This window comes from Lampetra fluviatilis, chromosome 17, assembly GCF_964198595.1.
Source record: "Lampetra fluviatilis chromosome 17, kcLamFluv1.1, whole genome shotgun sequence".
In the NCBI taxonomy this organism is placed as follows: Eukaryota; Metazoa; Chordata; class Hyperoartia; order Petromyzontiformes; family Petromyzontidae; genus Lampetra; species Lampetra fluviatilis.
Window position 1 is genome coordinate 7,479,872 of NC_136291.1, and position 21,889 is coordinate 7,501,760.

At 46.3% G+C, this 21,889-nt stretch overlaps 1 protein-coding gene across 3 annotated transcripts in view; it reads right to left on the reverse strand.

Annotated features, from left to right (window-relative positions):
• The window catches only part of RTTN (rotatin), a 72,521-nt gene that overhangs the window by 896 nt on the left and 49,736 nt on the right, over window positions 1-21,889 (reverse strand). For all 3 annotated transcript variants that reach the window (XM_078864104.1, XM_078864103.1, XM_078864105.1), the window contains 8 exons: window positions 21,494-21,631; window positions 13,381-13,832; window positions 11,632-11,737; window positions 11,247-11,344; window positions 10,469-10,546; window positions 6,441-6,567; window positions 3,525-3,712; window positions 478-742 (listed from right to left, as the gene is read on the reverse strand). In XM_078864104.1, the coding sequence (XP_078720230.1) occupies window positions 478-742; window positions 3,525-3,712; window positions 6,441-6,567; window positions 10,469-10,546; window positions 11,247-11,344; window positions 11,632-11,737; window positions 13,381-13,832; window positions 21,494-21,631 (1,452 nt within the window). The remainder of the gene's footprint in view (window positions 1-477; window positions 743-3,524; window positions 3,713-6,440; window positions 6,568-10,468; window positions 10,547-11,246; window positions 11,345-11,631; window positions 11,738-13,380; window positions 13,833-21,493; window positions 21,632-21,889) is intronic.

Genomic DNA, 21,889 nt, shown 5'->3' on the forward strand with positions numbered 1-21,889 from the left:
TGAACTTCTTTCGCACCGTATGCAAGCCAACCGTGCTAATCGGAGGTGTGGGGGAAGGGCAACAAACTAAACACAAAAAGCATTAAAAACCATGGTAGGAGCAGTTGGATAAGTTAGCAGATTTCACAATGATCCCAGATAACTGGGTTGGCTTCGTGGCCATCCATAGTACCCATGCCAATTCATATCCAAACTTGGACCTACCTCTCTTCGGTTTGACTGGTGACGGTATCAATGTGTACAATGGTGAGGACAAAGGTTGGTCAAGTGCAGTCTTTGCTACACCACTCTTTCATTCATTTTATTAATTTTAATAAGTGAGCATTAATAGCACGACAGTTGGAAAGGTTATAGATAGTGTTTTTTTATTTGTCCAACGTACATCGGACTGCATTTCTTGTTATTTTGTATCCTCCACGCTGTAAACTTTTGGCAGTTTAACATGACGAAGCAGCAGCTAAAAACAGGTGGACGCACCGTTGGCCAGGATGATGGCCTTGTTGGCTGTGCTGAAGCACAGGTTGTGCAGAACGAGAGTGGCGGCACGGTGGCAGGCGGCCTGCTGGTGCCCTGCCATCTCCAGCAGCAGCTCCAGGCTACCGCCCAGGCGCAGCACCATCTGCTGCCCATCCTCCGATGTGGTGAGATTGACCAGTAGGCCCAGCCAGTGCAGCACAAGTGGGCTGGAAGCTCGGCTCAGCTTAGGAGGGTGCAAACTCGCAAACTGCTGCAGGAAGTTGCTCTGTCATGGCAATTTGGTTGAGCGGTCAGAGAAACACACAAAAAAAGCAGAGTGAAACTGAGTTTCATTTCATATTTGGTGAGCTATCCACGTAAGTGGGGCCTGAGTGCACATAAAATGTGACAGGCAACGAATGTCGTAAGATCCAAAATGGCGTAGGTCAAGCGAAATCACAACGCTGGGTTCACAACAGTGGTTGCTGGGAATTACATCATGATTCCCACTACACCCAGCCAATCAGCGACTGGGAAGACAAACCCCCTTCCAACTTGGCCACCGTAAAGTTCCCATGCAACATGGGCCCCCATGACATCATCGCTCAGTGCGCTTCAACTGGTCTGTGGGCGAGGTAAGTAGATTATTATTAATGCAATGGATGTTAAGGCCCATCATTATCTTGTTTTAATATTGGTTTACATTTTTTTCTTTAACAGTCAATATAAGAGTGATCCAGATCAGCTTTACATTTTCTCTAAACTTAGATCATTTCCATTTGAATAATTCCTGCATGGAATTGGAGTTCGAACAAGTCTTAGGTCACACGATTTCTAGAAGTGTACAAGTCATTCTTACTCGGGGCCCCTGCGTTCCCGCTTGCTTTAGATATAAACATCACCTTCCCTGCACATTCACTAATTATACCATTTAAAAATATACTACTTTTCCATATGGTTTAAATAATTACCACAAACAAGTAACATTCCTTGATTTGGTACATTAATAATGCCATTCGTTATTTCTAGGAAATCCTAATTCTCAAGACCATTTCAGGAATGTCCTGCATTAATATTGTTTGCTCAGTTCCATTTTTGAGTGATGTGCAGTAATAACTGTTTTAAATATCATAAATTGCTTATTCAAACATCGAATTGGTGACCTCGGGCTATAAGCCTTTAATTAATTAACCTTAACTCCTTTTATGGTAATCTTGTGATATGATTTTTATCCCCGTTCGGGTATGTAGTCACCCATCTGAGTCTTTTTTTCAAAGATTTCAATCTGAGATTACATATATTTTTCTCTGTTGGATTGCAGCCATTCGTTCATGACAGTCAAAGCAGATTAAATATGAGCGACAAAAGGTGACGTAATGTAAATGACATGTGTCAGGTAAAATGACTCATGACAGGTGCAGTATTCTTGTGGGTGTCTGTGGGGATACCATTTGTAGAGGGGTATAATTTTAATGATTGAATTAAACCTCTTCGAGACTATTGGTATATTACTGCTAAGGATGATTGGCATCAATTAAATTTTTTTTTCTCTCAATGAAACTTCTATTTCATCCTGAGATTAGGGCTCACTGCCAGACGGAACAGAAGCCATTACCGGTAATGCAAATCTCAGCACTCTTTAACCCCTCTTTTGTCACAACAAAGGCTGCAGCAGAAAACCACGGGCATGAACGGCATGTTGCTATCACTGAGCGAAGTGGCACTCATTCACACTTTATCTGCCCAGAGGCAGAGAGGTTGCTGGATTCCTTGTGGATTGGACATTTTAATTATTTATGCTAAGCAAGGGACTGCAAAACCATCAAGTGTGTGGAGCCATAAATCACACATCTGTGTAATGCTCAGTGAGCAGGCTGAGAAGAGATTGCACTGATGAATAGAGCCAGTGGCAAATCCACAAGGGAATGAAAAGTAAACACTCCTCTGAGAAATCACACTCTCCCTAATTTATGTGCCCCACCTGTGCCGCTCTAACATCCAGGCTGTTGCTCAAATGTACAGGTGGCAAATATAAACTCTTTCAAGTTTTCTCATAAAGCACTTATAACAATTGGGTGTTTCATTTCAGCTCGGTCACTAACCAGCTGAAGTTGTTGTCCATTTTTACTTGTTGTTGCAAACAACTCTGCATGCAAGAAATGTCAGTTTTACATTCACTGACTACGCCTAATGTAAAAATGAACATAACCTGGAATTAAAGTAATAAAAGCTCAATATAAAAAAAATAATTAAAGCAGCAGTTACAGACTTCAGTCCTTAAATATATCGCCTAAACCAAGTGCAAGGATGTTTTCATTTTTACTGATGCACCCCAATTCAATGAGAACATATAATATTGTACTCATTTGTTTTTTCGGTAAAGTCACGTTTGTAGAAATAAAATACAATTTAACTAAATGAAATTAAAATTTAAACAAAATTACAATAAAATTAAATAAAAATTTTAATAAAATTTTATTTACTTGAATTAAATTTTATTTCTACATAACGTGACTTTACCGAAAAAACCAATGAGTACAGTAATTTCTGCAGTCACGAAAGCTTCAATAACATATAATATTGATTGTGCAATTACATTGTTTGGTTAAATATTAAATGAAGAATCTGAGGAGACAGAAGCACTGGAGTTTGAGAACTGTTACAATTGAGCACAAATCTTACTACAATAAAGACGCAGCACTGAAATTTCTTGTTCATGACACTGCTGGCGGAAAAGCCTCCACTTGGAGTACTCTTGAGGCCCCCTCAAGAGTGCAGTGAGCTTCCTTTCCACCCTGTCCAGGCATCTTCGAAGAGGTAACAGTACCCACTCTTTACCTCACTACACATAACTTGCCGATCAACTGTGTTGTACTTATTTATACAACTGGGTGGACAGAGGCCGGAGGGATTGAAAAAACCTGCCCCGTTGTTCCAACTACCGTGCCAGGAGATCGACCTTTGAATTTACAATATCCAGAGGCTGCCAACCAAATTCGACCATGTCATCACTAACCGATTACAAAGTCGACTTTAAACACATTTATTCAACTAAAACACCCTCACACCTTTTGCAGGACCCCCTTGCCCTCGTGCGAGAGCAGGAGGTTGGACAGCAACGTGAAGGCGTGACGCTCGACGGCAGAGGAGTCTCCCGCACGCACAGAGCACAAGCGAATCACCGCATGCACCAAGGAGGAGCCACCCCCTGCGGTAGCACAGGTGCCAGTGCCTCCAATGCAGCAGGACAGACACGCTGGTATAGGCAGGAGACACAACATAATACAGTAAAATATCATGAAAATGAATTGTGACATCACGGGACGGTGTGGATAAGAATTGGCCTGGGGAGATCTTCATTCGGCAGAACTTCTTCTTCGTATGGCTGATGTTGATGAAGAGCAAAACAACGACAATATCACGTTAAGATGGTTGAGCCAGATCATTGAATCAGGAGTAGTGACGTATGTATGCATGTATGTATGTATGTTGAACTTCTTTTTCCCCGTACATAGCCAACCGTGCTAATCGGATGAGCGGAGTGTATCGCTGTGATGCTTCCTTTGTAGTTGTGAATAGTGCATGGAGTCGTTAAACACTCCATGGTTCTGTTCTGGGTGACCGCAGTTGCACACTGGAGATTTTTGCAATGTTCCAATTGCGCATTAAGTGTCTGCATCCGTCGTGATTTGTGTGTATGCGGTTTGAACTGAGATACTATGAAGATACAATCTGGTTTTATTGTATGCAAACTAGATGATATGCATTGTAAGAACTTTCAAAGGAATATTAGAATGCTCATGTACAATGTGAGAATAACAACAATGTGTTCATATAATAGGGGCAATAAAAAATAATGGAGTATATTACACCAAGTCACACTAAGCCATCATCATTAGCATTACTTTGGGGTCCCATAACAATGTTTGGCTCATTTTTTTGCAATCTTCACATACGAATTATGCAATGGAGTAAAATAAATGTTTATAGTTACCACATAAAAAATAACAGGTGGTATGTGCATCATATTTTTGCGCTGACTTAATATCAGGATCACTTTGCAAATTTAGAATAAAAATGAGTATTCTATATAAAGGATACGATTTATTACTTACTGGAATATCAAAAATAATACTCATATATAAAACACAACTTTCACAAAAACTTCCTATTCTGCCCATTGTTATGTTGACAATAGCAAAAACATGTTTTAGACTTACACTACAAAAACTAAAGAATTTTCATGAAAAAACTGAAACAAACCTTTGACCATCAAATTACCAGGCAATGTATGCTCTAAGCAAATTTGCATAGTGTGAAAAAAATTCAATATATTTGTATAGTGCACTCTATTAGCTAAACACTCTGCAAGGCAGCGATGCAATCATTTGAACAGCACTCTATTAAGTAGGGGGGGATACATTGCAGTGCTTTTTGCAAGTCTTTCAATTGACTGTGGGACACTGTGGTTTAATCTTGAAATGTGAAATCTTGAACATACATTGGCAAATGGGACATCTGTTCTTTACCTTCTCGATGAAACAAATAATAAAATCACAGAAACGTGCCAAAGGAGTTCACTCCTCTATGAGAAGTGCTTTGTGTTCTACTACAATTGAGAGTGTGTAATTGTAAATGAATGTGGCTTTAATTGTTTGACTATGAACGCACTAAACCATATTGCAAGAGGCAATAAGCCTATGCGTGTATGTGCAAGTGGAATAGCTGCTGACATGTAGCCAATTATAAGGATACACAACCCTATTTCAAAGCTTGGCATTACAAAACAGCCTCAGGCAAAGGAACCATGAACTCACCTTGTCCTATAATGTAACTGAATCAGTGAATTAATTCAAGTTATTGTTACTGAAAGAGCCGAGATTGGTTATTTTCTCCATTTTGGGAAGCTGAATAGCTGGTGGTTAGAGCATATGCCACCAAGTTAGTTTGAGAACAGTAGATTCCAAAGGCTGGAAATTTTGGAGGGACATTTAATGCAGTAAGGTAAGCAATTGCTTCTATGCAGTAGTCTACCATTCCAAAGATAATAATTACTTGCAAATGATAATAACTAATACCACCTTCATCTATGCAACTAGAGGTAATAAAAATGGTATAAAGGATGATCCAAAAAGTATTCCTACTTTTTTCTTCACTATAATTGTATTCAGTGATTTTGAATTTTACCATGGAAAGGTCATACATATTTGCTACTTTTCAACATATCCTGAATCTTTTACTGTGCACTTGTGCTAACAAGGAACCAAAGCAGATATTACAGATTGTGAAAGTATTGGGCTGTCACTTAACCATTAAAAAAAGCATCCTGTAAGCAATGTCACTTTCAAAATGTTGCCCAGGCAGGCAACATCATTCCAAGGATCAAACAGATGAAAATTTGATGGATGAGGCAAGCACATTCTACCTGAACTGTGCAATGGTCCGTGATGTACTTAGGCTCATGTATAGTCTGGCACTGTCTGAGGACTGTCTGAGGACTTCTACCATTCAAATGAATTTGCCATATATGGAATTTAAATTCCTTCAAAGTCCCCAAAATGATGTAACACTGCATGAAGATACCATACTAATTTTAGAACAATAAAAAGCATTATCCTTGGGATATCCCTTGTACATTAAGCCCCTACACCTATCCCTCCATCTCCCATAATTGAAGTTCTCTCGTAAATGTCAGGCTTTTGCAAAAAATCTTTGATTGTTCTCCGAAATTATTTTCAAATCCACATCTCGACCACTCGCCCTATTAAGATGTTGTATTCAGCCTACCGTATGTCACATACAAATTTTAACAAATCAATACCTCGTGCAATCCGATTCATACGCACCAACAGAGTATCTTGAAATTCCACCATATTCAGACCAATTTACAGATCCAGCTTGTATCACCATTTTGTTGTGAACTCACACGAGAATCTGGCACCAACTCACAAATCGATACGTCGCGCTAACACGGAGGTTCGTACCTGCGCGACAACTGGTTGTAAAGACGCAGAGAAGGTGGAGGGCAGCCAACAGAGTGGAGTCGTCTGTGAGGAGGTAGGGCCAGAGGGCCAGGAGCACGGCGGCCAGACGCTCATCCGACGCCGCAACCTGAAGGCCCAAGTGAAGTCAGACAATGAATCGTGTCGGCTGTCGTGGTAAAAACTAACCATTGTGACTTCAATCGCACTAAAATGTTTTAGCGCAATAAGTCGCACAATAATTCCGCATCACGTGTAAGTTACTATGTTTCGTCACAACTCGATTATATGGCATTCTATTGAACTTGCTAAAAATGTACGTTCTTCTAGAAATGAGGAAAGTATTAAATGTGTGTTTGAGTAGTGTTATCAGTAGACGTTCAAACGATCCGCAGGCCATTTTTTCTCTAGCATTGACCACAAACACACTATCAATCAGATACTGGAAAAGACAAATTAATATCGATCAACATTTTGCCTAGCCTCTGTAAACAAATAAAATGTATTTCACTCAGTGGAGAGTGATGCAGTCATCCAAACCGTCACAAACCAAGGACTACATGATATTTACAATAAAAAGCAACTAAAACCTGGAACAGCTCAAATGAGATTGAATGAATTAACAAAAAAACGTAAAAATGAGTCAGAGAAGGAGACATTCTTTGTCCAAAGTTATTCAAAGCAACATTAAATGGTGGTGTCTGGTGGATATTGAATTGAGAAACAAAGGAATAAAAGTTGAGAATATATTAACCAAATTACATTCATTATAACAACTAATGGAAATAACCTAAAAAAGGAAATGAGAGCGAAACTTAATAAACAAGGCAGCACAGCGAGCTGAAGAGAAATGTGAAAAACAAAAGTTGCATAACACAACTGGAAAACACACCTTTGAGTATATAAAGGTAGGGCGTGTACTGATGATAGACAATCATCAAAATATATTACATTTAGGCAGATGACAGCAGGTTGGAGTACACAATTGTACATTAAGTAAAATACTCAATATACGTTGTTAATATTACGTTACAAAATAGTTTTGCATCAACAGTATTTTCTCATGTAAATAATTACATGACTGCCATCTATATATATAAAATCGCAAATCTGTCTGTCTGTCTGTGTGTGTGTCTGTCTGTGTGTCGCCGGACCATACGCAGTTTCATTGGACGAAATGTGAGGGATTTGCGAGACACAATTGGTCCGTTTGGTTTTCCACGGCGGTTGCCCCTGGCAACGGGTAGCGACGCATTCGCTGCGGGGTGGACGCCATTTTTAATTCCCGTTAAAAATATGCGCACGCATTAACACGCGACTCTGAGGTAAATTCATCATAGTTTCACGTCCTCTTCACTCCCCCCCATCCCAATGTGTGCAATTACTATTATAGGGTCGGTAGATAATAAAATTATAGCGATTAGACAGTATTATTGTAGCGCGGGGGGGGGGGGGTAACGGCCCCAGTACCCAGCCTCAGCCGAGTGGGCAATTTAGGCGAGGCCGGAGGCTCTGCACGGTACTAGGCCTCGACACCCCACCCGTGTCAAGCGACGACTTTGTGGTATAAACTCGATATACCCAGCGTTGCCCGGGGGGAAAATACATTTAAAATCTTCTGAAAACTTTCAAACATTACATACCAATGAAAAAACAACTGTGTAATTACTTTTAAACCCGACGCGCCAAGAATCGATTCTTTAAATGTTGACTGTACAAATAGTCATTAAGCTGGGTGAGCGTACTGCCAGTCTATAATGTATACTGTAGCCTGGTTATTAAGCTGGGTTGGTGTACTGGCAGTCTATAATGTAGACTGTAGCCTGGTTATTAAGTAAAGTGAGTCAATTTGTAACACGTAGGCTTTCGCGACCATTATTCATAAACAACGTTATTGGGTTTAGATCGCCTTATTTATTAATGTGTTGTAACCCTCCACCACCCGACACGGCCAATCAGTAAAAAAGTGTCACGTTGATAAAAGAATAATAGTTGGTAGTGAGGAGAACATTTTATTTTGCGTTAAAAATGCTTTAAAAATACACTAAACGCTCAGGTAAATTCTTCACTGCGTGATTTCCATCCCACCCCGATGCGTGCAGTGATTACTACTATACATTTGCTAGATGCTACCACTATAGGCCGTAGATATTACTGCACAGCGGCCGAGGAGATCGTGGCTGGGGGAGGGGGGCAGGGGTAGCAGCCCATCTGTGTATATATGTAAGGTTATTAAGAAATATATTTTTCACCCGGGCAACGCCGGGTACTTCTGCTAGTTACTTATATAGAAATAGAATGTAATAATGCCTCATTCATAAAATATTTGACCTAAGGCCATTGTTTTGCCCAAAGAATAAACTTTATCTTCTTTGAATTGTAAAAAAAAACCTTCACAGCAGAAGCAATTGTTGAAAGTATAGATCAAACCAAAATGCATTTTGTAAAACGCTTTCATCCTTTAGATATTGCAATTACTGTAGTAAAAATAAATATTTTTTTAAAAGCTGGTGGCTAGACCAGGAACACAAGCAGAGCTGTGAAAAAACATAAAACACAATCAAATGTTCAATTACAAAAGACTTTACCAGAACCAGAGGCATAACCAGACTTGCATAATCTGCACCCAGCAGGCTAGGATTGGCAGAAGGAATCGTGATGACATTATATGACAGCTTGATCGATGTATTGTAAACAAATATTTACAGAGAACCTCAACATGGTCAGCGAGTGAACGCACGGACACTCAACGTATCGCAACCAATGTACATTGTAGATCCTAGTATATTGCCTACACCAAATATTTTACTCGTTGGTACCATCTGAGATGCAATAACCATACATGACTGCGTGTTATCACATAGACATATACAGAAACTGGTCTCAATAAATACTTGCTTGACACTTCTAGTGGTACCAATTTCTGATCTGGCCCATTTACTACCCATAATAGTGCATTTCGTATTTGAGCAATGCACCGATTGACATTTCCTGCACCTGCTCACCTGTGTGCTTGTGGCAATGTCCCTAGCAAGCAACGCTTAATGGTGCCGCTGTTTTTTGGGGGGAGTTCACACTATTGTAAAGCTGTTACCGTTCATTAGCCTGTTTAGAAAATATACTTGACCACTTGCCTGATTCCAAGAACACAGGATGAGATGTTACTATCCTTTGTGCAAGCACTTCCAAGAGTTCATGAACAGTGAGCCTGGTGAAATTTGGGGAGCGCATCGTCAGTAGTGAACCTTTGGTTCCTAGGGTGTTTTGGCCTTTCACACTATACACCCTCCCCAAAGGCGGCCAGCGACAGGGTGATCAATCCTACGCTTGCGTCCCCTTCCCAATTAGTCATAGGAGTTGCCTTGTTGTTGATAGGTATAGCTAAAAGCAGACACGTAAGGGGCCAATCTTCCCTGTGAGCACACATTTAATTAACTGAGAAGTACTTCTTCTTCCAAAGGCTACCCAAGCTATTTAGTAAAATCACATTGTCTTAGGTCCACGAGCTGAAACAATAACCGAAGTAGGTTTATTTAGTGGGATGTGTGCCAAGGGTTTTTCAAACATTAAAAGCTGCTGCTGATATTCCAGAAAATGGAATTTGAACATATTCTCTTAAATGTATAAACCTGTTCGCAAACTTCACTGTGATATCAGAAACATAGCAGGCTCATATTGCCTTAACCAAATTATACTTAAGCTAAAGAACACACTGTAATGTAATCCAGATTGTACTACATTTGCAAAAAAAATGCCTTTCTATATATTCCGTGGATTTATAATATTAGTCACCTTTAGCGTTGCACTTTACATGTCAATTACAGATTTTTTTCATGAGCAACATAACCTTGCACAACAGCCTTTCATAACAAGGCATAACCCTCAACAGATATCTCAATCACATTTGTTTTAAAATGCATCCGATGCATTTGTGGCTGTGATGTAGCAAACTTGCTGTCAATTTCCATGCGATGAATAGGTAACTGCACATGCAATTAACATGCAGTTAACCCTTGGGGCAAGCAAGCTACCTTGCAATCCTCGCTCTCATAGAGACAGTTCCTCAAAACTTCCAGAAGAGTCCTCAGTTCTCTCAGCAGTCGGTCCTCCTGCACAGCCCAGAGCAAAACATCCAATGTGTTGAACAACATCAAAAAGTGTGATTATGTACGAAGGCAGAATTGCCTAAAGAGCTACTTAACATTCAAATCTGTTCATGTCCCCCACTGCGACCCGCCTCAATTAGGTAACCACGTTTTAAATTGGTGCCACCGGGAGGCATGCATTCTGGTTTTTCCTCGTAATATAGGATTGGAACAGAATGTACCAATTGTGGAAATAATTATTTCTTTAATGCACATCTGTAGTCCAAACGAAACTACTAATTTGTATGCTTGCAAACGTGCTTCTCACAAATGGGTGATTTAGATTTTACAAGGATGTAATTATAATTGTAGTTATCTTGTTCATGTAAAGCATGATTGAAAAGATGCCTTTAAATTCAGTGTGATTAACAAAATGAGAATGCTTGAAGGTGTTCAAACTATTAATTAATTAGAGATGTGTAGTCGTTATTAAACAATAAAACACTGATCATATACACATTAAATGTACAATGCAGCCAACACAGCATTTATAGCTTCATGCTCTGACCTGCTGACAAAATCAACTTAGAGGTGTCAAGTGGCATTCGAAAAGGATCATGTTAAACTGTGAAGGACATTTGATTCCGGGCATATATGCCTTGCATAAGAGCGTTCAGCTTACGGGACAATTCTTTATTTAAGCGGCACTGGGCAGAGTACTGACCTTCTTCCTCGGGGCTGGTTTTGCTTGCTCCAGTGAGTCCAACTCGAGCTTGCTGTGAGCCTGCTTGGCTTGCTCCACACAGCCCTCAATCAGGCCCGCTGCGGTTAGCGCGGCACATAGCCCAACGGGGGGCATTGCAAGCAACAATTTACAGCTGCCCAGAGTCGATAACTTATTTGGCAAGTTGTACACCGTTAATAAACTGTACGCAAATAAATAACCATTTGTCTTTCTATGTTTCATCTAGCATTTCAAAACGCCATCATGTTAAAAATTTAGTTATACCCAAATTATACCAATCGTGCCATGTGCACGCCTCAATGCCTTCTTATAAATGTAGTGCATTGTAATTTTCACAAAAGCAGTCTGTATTGTTTTTTTGTACCTTGAAGGGCATAATTCTTGGCTGATGCGCTGACAGCGAGGAGACAACAGAGAGCAGACGTGGCATGCACTCCAAGTAGATCATCAGTAGACCTGCACTCAAAGCACTGGTCACAACGGTGGACCATAGAATCATACAAATGCAAAAAAAGTGATTTAGTCGAAACAACATGCACGCATACAAATTTGTAGTTTCTCACTTGATACAGCTATCGTGCTGTGACTGTTCCACCTGAAGACGGAAGCTTGTGTTGCCTCCGAAACGTCGTGATTTTTATTTTATTTTTATTTTACTTTTATTAATTAGAATTTTTTACCTACGTGACTTTACCGAAAAAACCTTTAAACTGATGTTGTACATACACGCTTTCATACGGAAAAAAAGTAGAAAAATAGTTAAATATTTTTCGTGAAGGCAGTTTCAAGCTTTGTCCGGTCATGGGGATTGTGTGATCATACTTCACCACACTCGTTAGTGCGGGCAGGTGAAGAGGGGTCCAGGACCAGCTCAGATACCGTTTGCCATTGATGTTAGCCATGACTGGGAATACAACTCGCATGGCTGAGTATTATTATTTTTCTATCTACGCGACTATACCGAAAGAACCAAAGAAAAATGCATATGCACTCTGATTCGTGTGGTGAAATTATTTTCACGTATTTTTTAAAAGAAAAACAATATATTGTGTACCAACATAACAATCTCATTATGATCCATAACACAATAGTCACAATATAGATGATGATACTTATTGGCAACTGTGGGTTATGTAATTTATACTGGTAGGAACCTCCTGGTTACACCAGCCCACAGGGGATTGTGTCCGTCCGTCCGTCGTGCAGGGAGGGGATGGGTGGGGAGGGGAGGGTGGGGAGGGGCTGGGTGGGGAGAGTGGGGAGGGGCTGGGTGGGGAGGGTGGGGCTGGTCACCCCGTGGTGCCCTTATAAAACTTAACGTTTAACCTACTCACGCCGGCTTGTGCCCGCCCTCACAGTCGGCCATATTTACGGAATGCACCACGCCGCCATTGACCCTGCCAATTGACCGAGCAACCCAACGTTCCTACCAGCTCCCTCTGCAGGAATGTGTAAATCAAAAACTAGACATTACTTAAATGCAGATGCTAAAGTTTGCTTTAGAGTATGGACAGCTGTGTGACCAGTGTGAGGCTGTGTTAAAGGTGCGTGCCAAGCCTTAACAACATTAAGTAGTGTTGCTGGTGTCTTTATAAACCAAACATATACAAGGTATAAACACAGAGTATAATATGTATACTAAAGATGCTGTATATTGTTAAAAAAACTTAAAGTATGGTAGTAAATGACGAAGTGCATTACCGAATCACCGGTAATGTGCCGCATCTCATCAGACCTCAGACGGTAAGCAAGGTTGAGTCTTGACAGTCCTTGGATAGGCGACCACCATGCATAACAGTTGTTATAGGCTGTGAGTTACATTGTGCCCTGGCAGAGGGTATGTGTGGAAAATATTTGTTGTTGTACTGTACACTACGTCCCCACATCTATGCTCCCTACCTTCGACAACCTGTGTGGTGACACTTCGCCGGTGTGAAGTATCGTCAACTAATCTGCTCATCCGGCAGTGACCCTCCTCCAGTAGCGAACTGACAAAGGGCTGTACATGCATAACACCGGGTGCAGCAGACAACCACAAATCTAAGTGACAACTGCTGCAACTTTGACAATCATTGTAAATAATCATTGTCATATGAACCGATTATTATTTCACCTGCAAGATGATCTTGCAGAGCTGGCTCCCAGCGAGTGGTGCTTCCAACGAGCTATCTCTATCGAGCAACCACATCAGCGTGGCTGGATCACCAGACGCTGCTCCCATGCGCGCCGATGACCGAACTCTCCGCTCGCCTTCTCCAACACGAGTACGAGATTCTCTTGACCGCTCTACTCGTACCGATCTTGTCTTCCGACTTACGCCACCGGTATCAAGGGAAATCGGTTTGCCATTCGTTGACCCGTCCGCTTTCTGAAGGCAGAGTTTGTGAGGGTGGGCGTCCTCTGCTTCAGGTGCTAGTCCACCATCCTCATCGCCATCATTCTCTGGTGATTTCAAACTCAGCTTTCTTTTGCTTTCCTCTGCCAACAGCATGGCCAGGAATTGCATGGTGGCCACATGCAGAGAGCGGTTGGATAAAGACATTTTGAGGCACGTCTTCAAGCATCCTAACATATAAAGGAAAGCACATTTACAGAACATTCACATAAATGTTAACAAAGCATGGAAATGACGTGTTATATGGTAAATTTCCTAAATATCTGTGCTTCAGATGGCCAGTTCTATGTTTTCAAGAGTAATACGAGCTGCTTTTCCCTGAAATAGTTTTTGAAAAAGTGGGGGTACTCGTGCTTTACCAACGCAAAATACCATGTACTCATTGCTCAATGGAGAGAATCCATGTCCAAGGAAGAAACAAATCTTGGGATTCCAGCTAGCGGTTTGGATTTAAAGTACAAATGTTTATGTTGCATTTGAAAAAGGCAAAAGTGCTTCTTTAATCAGTATAACTACAAATGTTATTCAAAATGATGTGCAACTTAAGCGTGTTGCACAACATTGAACAATTGAAAATTGTATGAAAATATTTTGCAAACAGATGTAGGGGTGTTAGAGAGAGAGCCCGTTATGCATGGCAGCCTATGGTAAACAAACACAGTAGGCGGGGCTACATGTGTGCACAAGCAGGTGCCCTCTGCGACGTCCGCGCCAGACACCCTGGGGGGTCGATTCGGTCGTTATGATCCCCCGGGGCCCCACCCCTCAGGGAGGGGTTGGGTATAAAAGGGGATTGTATCGAAGGGCTCGGGAGTGATGTTTAGCTAAAGAAGAGGAGGCGGAAGACGTCTGAGATAGAGCCCTGGACTCCCCCTGGTACGCCGTCCTTATCAGGACCGCGCAGGCTCGAGCCAGTGGCGTGGTACCAGAGCCAGAGCCAGTGCTGGTCTGGACTCTGGGTACCGGGCCCGACTGACCAGTGTCGGGCCAAGATAGCCTCCCCTAGCCCATTAGTGGAGGACTCAGAGGCAGGCTAGGGTTAGCTAGAGAGGTGTGTCCTCAGATAGACGGGTGAGGGGGCCGATACCCCCTCAAATGTGTATGTCACAACGTTGGTGTTAAATAAACAAGTGTGCCTCCAACTCCGGTGTGAACGAGTCGTGAGCGTTACTACATCTGGCGTCAGAAGTGAAACAAAGTACGAACATGGATACACGCCGGACGACTCGAGTCGGAGTACCAGGGGCGGAGGACACCGCTGCAGTCGGAGGGCCCGAGATGGCTGAAGATGCCATCGAGCAGCCGGGGCTGGGTGCATCCACGCCACAGCAGCTGGAGGAAGGGGAGCCGTCGACGGAGGGGCTGAGGCAGGCGCACGCGAAGCTGGCCGAGCTGCTGTACGCCGCAGCCGCCATGCTCGACAACATCACGCGGCTGGGGGCTGCGGGACCGCCACGAGGCGACAGCAGCCAACGACCACAGCGCCTTCCCGCCATTTCAACGGAGCAACATTTTGAAACTCCCGCCATCGCCGCAGCTGCTGTTGAGGGCGTGGCCGCTCTAAGCATCGCGTCCAACGGCGGGAGTACAGTGCCTGCCGCGTCACCACGGGTGCGACCGGCGATGCCATCGCTGGTTCGTGCCGACGCTGAGTTGAGTGAGGCGGACGAGGGAGTGCGTTCTTCCTCTGCAGCCGCTGCCTTACATCAGCGGCTACCTCCACTCAAGGAATTTGTGGGCGAGGATGGCGACTGGGGCGGCTTCCAGCGGCGCTTCCTCGCTCACCAGGAGATGGCACAGTGGACAGACGCCGAGGCTCTCCGCGCGCTGCCAGCACTTCTCGACAGCGACGCCCTCGCCACTCTAACATCGGCTTCGAAGGAGAGGCGCTCCACGCTGCGGAAGGCGATGCAGGTGCTGTCGGCGGTATATGGTCCACCATCGGACTGTCGCCAACTCTTTTACGATCGTCAGCGGGGGACGAAGGAGTCGCCCCTGGCGTACCGCACAAGCCTCCTGGCGCTGGCGAAGGAGGCCTTTCCACGAATGGATGACGAGGGTGTCGACGCCATGGTGACAGAGAAGATACTTTTGCTGGCGGACGACTTAGACATCGTCATTGTCGCACAGGACGATGCAGAGATGTGCTCCCTCCAAGCGGCCCGTCTCCTCCACGCAAACCTGTCCTCTCAACGACGGAAGGCCAGCAAGGCGGCGAGCGGGCGCGCCGTCGCTGCGGCCACCCTCCCGGCGGAAGAGGTTTGCGCCATCAACCATCGACGGCAGCACGGAGCGGGAGCGCGGGAGGACCGGGCCGGTTCAAGCCGTCTACAACGTCCATCGTCGCCACCAGCGCTTCCACGCTGTTATAACTGCGGCATCCGGGGCCACGTCGCCTCGGGGTGCCGCTCTCCTCGGCAGCGCGGAACGACACCTCAACGGGACGCCGGCCCTCGTCACAAGCTCCACCATCATAATCCGGCGAGTCGCGGCACCCCTCATGGTTGGCCCACGCACACGCCCGTCACACACTCGAACACCGCAGCGAAGGGGGGGCAAATATCGCGTACCATGGCACCAACACGCACCGCTCTGGGTACTCACATTGAACCCAGCCAGTGGTCCGTGTTGGCCCATCGGGTTGTAGCCGCGTCATCGGGGTCGTCGGCCGTTGTGGGTCACATCGATGGGGTCGAGGTGCGCATCCTGGTCGATACAGGAGCATCGGCGACCATTATTTCGGAGTTGATTTATAACATTCTCCCTGCCCAGAGCCGTCCTTTGATGCCTGTTAATGTGCCATTCTTTGCTGCTAACGGGGGTTCACTTGGCATCATCGGACAAATTCGAGCCCAAATTTGTGTCGGGGATATTAAATTATCTGGGCCGATTTTTGTTTCCTCCTCGCTGGCGGTTCCGTGCCTGCTGGGGACGGATTTCCTGGCCAAAATGCCGATTAGGATATTAATCGACCAGGGATGCATTGAGCTCCCATCGGGCCGACGCATGGCGTTTTTGCCATCCCCCGCTACGAGCCGGACGGCGTTCGCGACGGTGCCGGCGTTCGTAGATAGAACGGTGCGCGTTCCTCCGGGGGCGCAAATGTTAATTCCTTTGAGACTTCGGCGGCCCTTCGCTAAGGGCATTGGGGCTCAAGGGGTTTTGCTGGGACCGTCTAGGGCCGGGGTCAGTGGACCTAATTTACTCCCGGCCCAGACCATAGTGAGAGGGGATGGAGAACCCTTCATCGCGGTCCTCAATGTGGGCTCGCAGACGGTGGTGGTCCCACAGGGGACCGTGCTTGCTCACGCAACGCCGGTGCCCTGTGAGGAACCCGTCGCGAGTCATGTCGGCGCTGCCCCTGCACCGCGACCACATTCAGACAGCGATGAAGGGTGGCTCGAGGCGCTTTGCGCGGGATCGACGGACCTGTCAAATTTAGAGCGCCAACGTCTTAAGACACTACTGAGGGAATTTTCCGACGTTTTCAGTCGGGATAAATACGATTTGGGCTGCACTCATCTGCTGCGTCACCATATTGATACGGGTGACAGCGCGCCAATACGCCAAAATCCTTTTCGGTTGAGTCCCGCCGAAAAGGACCATGTCAAATCGGCTGTTGATGACATGCTAGCCGCCGACATAATTTCTCCCTCCAACAGCCCTTGGGGAGCGCCGATCGTCCTGGTTAAGAAGCAGGACGGTTCGTTGCGGTTTTGCGTTGACTTTCGGCGCCTTAATAAAATTACGGTTGCCGACGCATACCCGCTCCCACGGATGGACGAATCGCTTGACGCCTTGGCGGGAGCGCGATTCTTCTCCACATTGGACTTACTTTCGGGATTCTGGCAGCTTCCTCTGGACGATGATTCAAAGCCTAAAACTGCTTTTCGTACTCCGCACGGCCTGTTTCAATTCAACCGGTTGCCGATGGGCTTACACTCAGCGCCGGCAACTTTCCAGCGGTTGATGGAATTGGTTTTGGCTGGATTGCAATGGGAGTCGTGCCTGATTTATTTGGATGACGTCATTGTCTTTGGCAAAACTTTTGAGGAACATCTCCAGAGGTTGCGGGCGGTTTTCCTAAAGATGCGGGCTGCTAATTTGAAATTTAAGCCCCAAAAATGCCATTTGTTACGCGAGTCGGTGCGTTATTTGGGGCACATCGTGGGGCGCTCAGGTATTTCTACCGATCCCGCCAAAACGCAGTGTGTAAGCTCCTGGCCGACTCCCACCTCAGTGGGAGAGGTTAGGAGTTTTATTGGGTTTGCGTCGTATTATAGACGCTTCGTCGCTAATTTTGCGACTATCGCCAAACCCCTACATGCTTTAACATCTAAAGGGGTTCGGTTTTGCTGGGGTCAGGAGGAGGAGGCTGCTTTTTGCTCCCTTCGGGATGCTTTGGTAAACGCTCCTCCCCTGATTTACCCTGATTTTTCAAAACCGTTCTTGCTCGACACCGATGCGAGCAACACGGGTATTGGGGGCGTGCTCTCCCAGGTGGTTGACGGCGTGGAACATGTGGTTGCGTACGGCAGTCGGGTGTTGTCTCCAGCGGAGCAACGGTATTGTGTCACCCGTAGGGAACTGTTGGCAATTGTCCATTTCGTCCAACAGTATCGCCCATATCTGTACGGTCGGCATTTCACCGTCCGCACAGATCATGCGGCACTGCAGTACGCCCTGAGGGTTCAACAGCCATCGGGACAATTGTCCCGATGGTTGGAGGTCCTCCAGGATTACGATTTCCAAACCACATACCGTAAGGGCGTTCGCCACACCAACGCGGACGCTCTGTCACGCTTGCCAACCACCTCCGAGTGTGCATGCCTCCTGGGGTCTGGACGTTGCAGGCCTCCAGGGGACACATCGGTACCTGTCTTGGCGGCCGCCAACGACGACGATGCAATGGTTCCTAATTCGATCGAACAGCAGGGCAAAGATTCCCTGTTGGGGTTGCCCGTCATTGAATGGGGGCGCCTCCAGATGGAGGATGTCTCCCTCCTCGGGTGGCGACGTCGCGTTGGCGGTGCGGCGGGGGGAAAAAGTGGTGGTTCCGACGCATGGGAAATGTGCCAAGGTCTGCTAATGCATTGGGACGGGAAGTCACGTCGACATCGGCTGGTTGTCCCTACTGGGTTGCGGGGTAGGGTGGTATGGGCCGCTCATGAGCGCCTCCTACACCTGGGGACCCAAAAGACTCTCGCCTTGCTGCAACTTGATTTTTACTGGCCTGGCATGACGAGGGATGTGGGGGATTTGTTGGGATCGTGCCCTCAATGTGCACAACGCAAACCGCCGGCACGGGAGTCTAACCCGCCCTTGCAATCGATCAAAGTGTCCAGGATAAACGAGCTGGTCGCTCTGGACATTTTGGGACCATTCCCCGCCACCCCCAGAGGGAATAGATATTTGTTGACGGGTGTCGAGTATTTTACACGCTGGCCTATGGCCTGGCCTTTGGCCAACCAGTCGGCAGCAGCCATCGTGGAGGCCTTTGTTCAGGGTTATGTCCTGGACAAAGGTGCTCCGGAGAGGCTGCTGACCGACCAGGGCAGAAATTTTTCCGGTAAACTACTCAGACAAGTCTGCGATCTCCTGGGCACAAAGAAAATTCGGACCTCCCCATATCACCCACAAACTGACGGGATGGTCGAACGTTTGCATCGCACCATCTCGTCCATGTTATCACAACAAGTTTCGGACTCGCAAACGGATTGGGACCTACAAATTCAGGGGGTCTTGGCGGCGTACCGGATGGCACCCCATGCGGCTACGGGGTTTTCTCCCTTTTACCTTATGTACGGCCGAGAACCAGACCCGCCTGTTCGTGCCCAGTTGCGGATCCCCGTGCCGCAGGGAAAAACTAATCTGGCTGACCACGTTAAATTTAATCTGGACAAATTGACCGAGGCACGGGATGCTGCAATGCAAAACTCTGACCTCCGTCAGAAGGCAAATGAGCGCCTCAGATTGAGTCGAGCGCACATGCTGCAGTGGAAGCCGGGGGACAAGGCATGGTTGCACTGCCCCCAGGTGCCACTGGCAACCTCCTCTAAACTTGTGCGGCCGTGGCGGGGCCCTGTGGAAGTGGTGGAGGTGTTACGTCCGCAGTGCGTGCGCATCAAGTGGGGGAAGCGGCGATGGTTCGTGCACCCCTCCAGATTAAAACCCTTCGCTGCGGTTCACAACCCCACTTCACACGCGCGTGGCCAAACATGTGGGGGGCCGGCCGACTTGCTGGGTCCGTCTCCGTCGCTCTCACCTAATGCCTTGCCGGCTGTGCCACCTTCAGGAGCATCAGGAGTGACGGGCTCACGCCCGATCACCCCTCCTGCGGATGCCGAGGGTCACGCGGAGTCAGAGGAATGCTCACCTCAAGGCGGACAGTCGCCACCTGATTGTCCGCCACGCGGGGTTACCCCGTGTGAGGGGCCCGCTGCAAGGACGCGCGCTAAAATGCGCAAACTGTTGTGAGGCCGGAAAATGTGTACATAGCTGTTGTGTTTATTGGGTGTTGTGTGGATGGTGTGTTTCCCGCTCCTCGGATGTACATATGCTGGGTTCACCGTTTGTTGTGTGTGCGGGGTGGGTTCCCTGCTGGTTGTATATAAGCTGTTTTTTTACGGAATTCGTATTTATTCGGGGGGGTGCGTCGGGTTGTTTCTCATCTTGTTGTTGCGTTCTTGTTCTGGTTCCTGTTATTGTTCAAAAATAGTGAGGCACACGCGCGGTCAGGGGGTGAAGGCACCTTTATTGTCAAATTTTTGTATGTTGGCAGCCGGGACGGCTGCATGCTATGCGGGGGGGAGTGATGTAGGGGTGTTAGAGAGAGAGCCCGTTATGCATGGCAGCCTATGGTAAACAAACACAGTAGGCGGGGCTACATGTGTGCACAAGCAGGTGCCCTCTGCGACGTCCGCGCCAGACACCCTGGGGGGTCGATTCGGTCGTTATGATCCCCCGGGGCCCCACCCCTCAGGGAGGGGTTGGGTATAAAAGGGGATTGTATCGAAGGGCTCGGGAGTGATGTTTAGCTAAAGAAGAGGAGGCGGAAGACGTCTGAGATAGAGCCCTGGACTCCCCCTGGTACGCCGTCCTTATCAGGACCGCGCAGGCTCGAGCCAGTGGCGTGGTACCAGAGCCAGAGCCAGTGCTGGTCTGGACTCTGGGTACCGGGCCCGACTGACCAGTGTCGGGCCAAGATAGCCTCCCCTAGCCCATTAGTGGAGGACTCAGAGGCAGGCTAGGGTTAGCTAGAGAGGTGTGTCCTCAGATAGACGGGTGAGGGGGCCGATACCCCCTCAAATGTGTATGTCACAACGTTGGTGTTAAATAAACAAGTGTGCCTCCAACTCCGGTGTGAACGAGTCGTGAGCGTTACTACACAGATATGGCTGCTACATTGCTTATTTAGCATTAAAATGGCACCACACAGTCTACACATGGTGTACATTCACCCTACAAAAATATTGTTTTGAGGCAAACGGTTACAATATATTTTCCGCATTCATGCAGGCAATATCTCTCCACTTAAGAAAGCTATTCGATTATAAGCAGAGCGTTATGTTCCCCATTCATTGTACAAAACAACTCAACACCTCTCCGATCACAAGAGGTGCATATTCAATAGTTTGACAAGGTACATTAACTTCGACAAAGACATTTATATCTGAACTGGCAGAACCCGCTGAGCTGTGCAGCTCTTTATCAAAGGTGTCCAGCCCAGGCTGCTGTTAGCAATGGTGTAAAACTAGTGGCTCTGAGTATGAAAGGTAATGTGTACAGTAAATGTAGATATACTTATAGGGGAATGTGTTGTTTTTCTCACCGACAAGAGCACCCCAGTGATGGCATGCAGCAGAGACAAACGGGGGCAGCATGGTGGATCCAGCCTTCCTTAGCAGCACACACTGCAGACTAAGCGACTTCTCCCATACTCTGTGCACTGCCTGCTGTACCTCCACATCTGTAACAACACCATCGTCGTCGCCGACAATCACCTTCATGCATTGTGTCTCGCACATACAACATGTCTCGACGAGGTACACCCCAGAAAAACCGTGAGTTAGCTGGCGGTATTACGGGACATAAGCCACCAAAGAGCAACCGGGAATTTATTGGAGAATTACTTCAAGTAAGTGGAATTTGGCCACGCGATATTTTTTATTGACTCACAGTGGGATTTTGTCCAAGATAGTGGGGGTTACCTTACATGCGCTTAGCA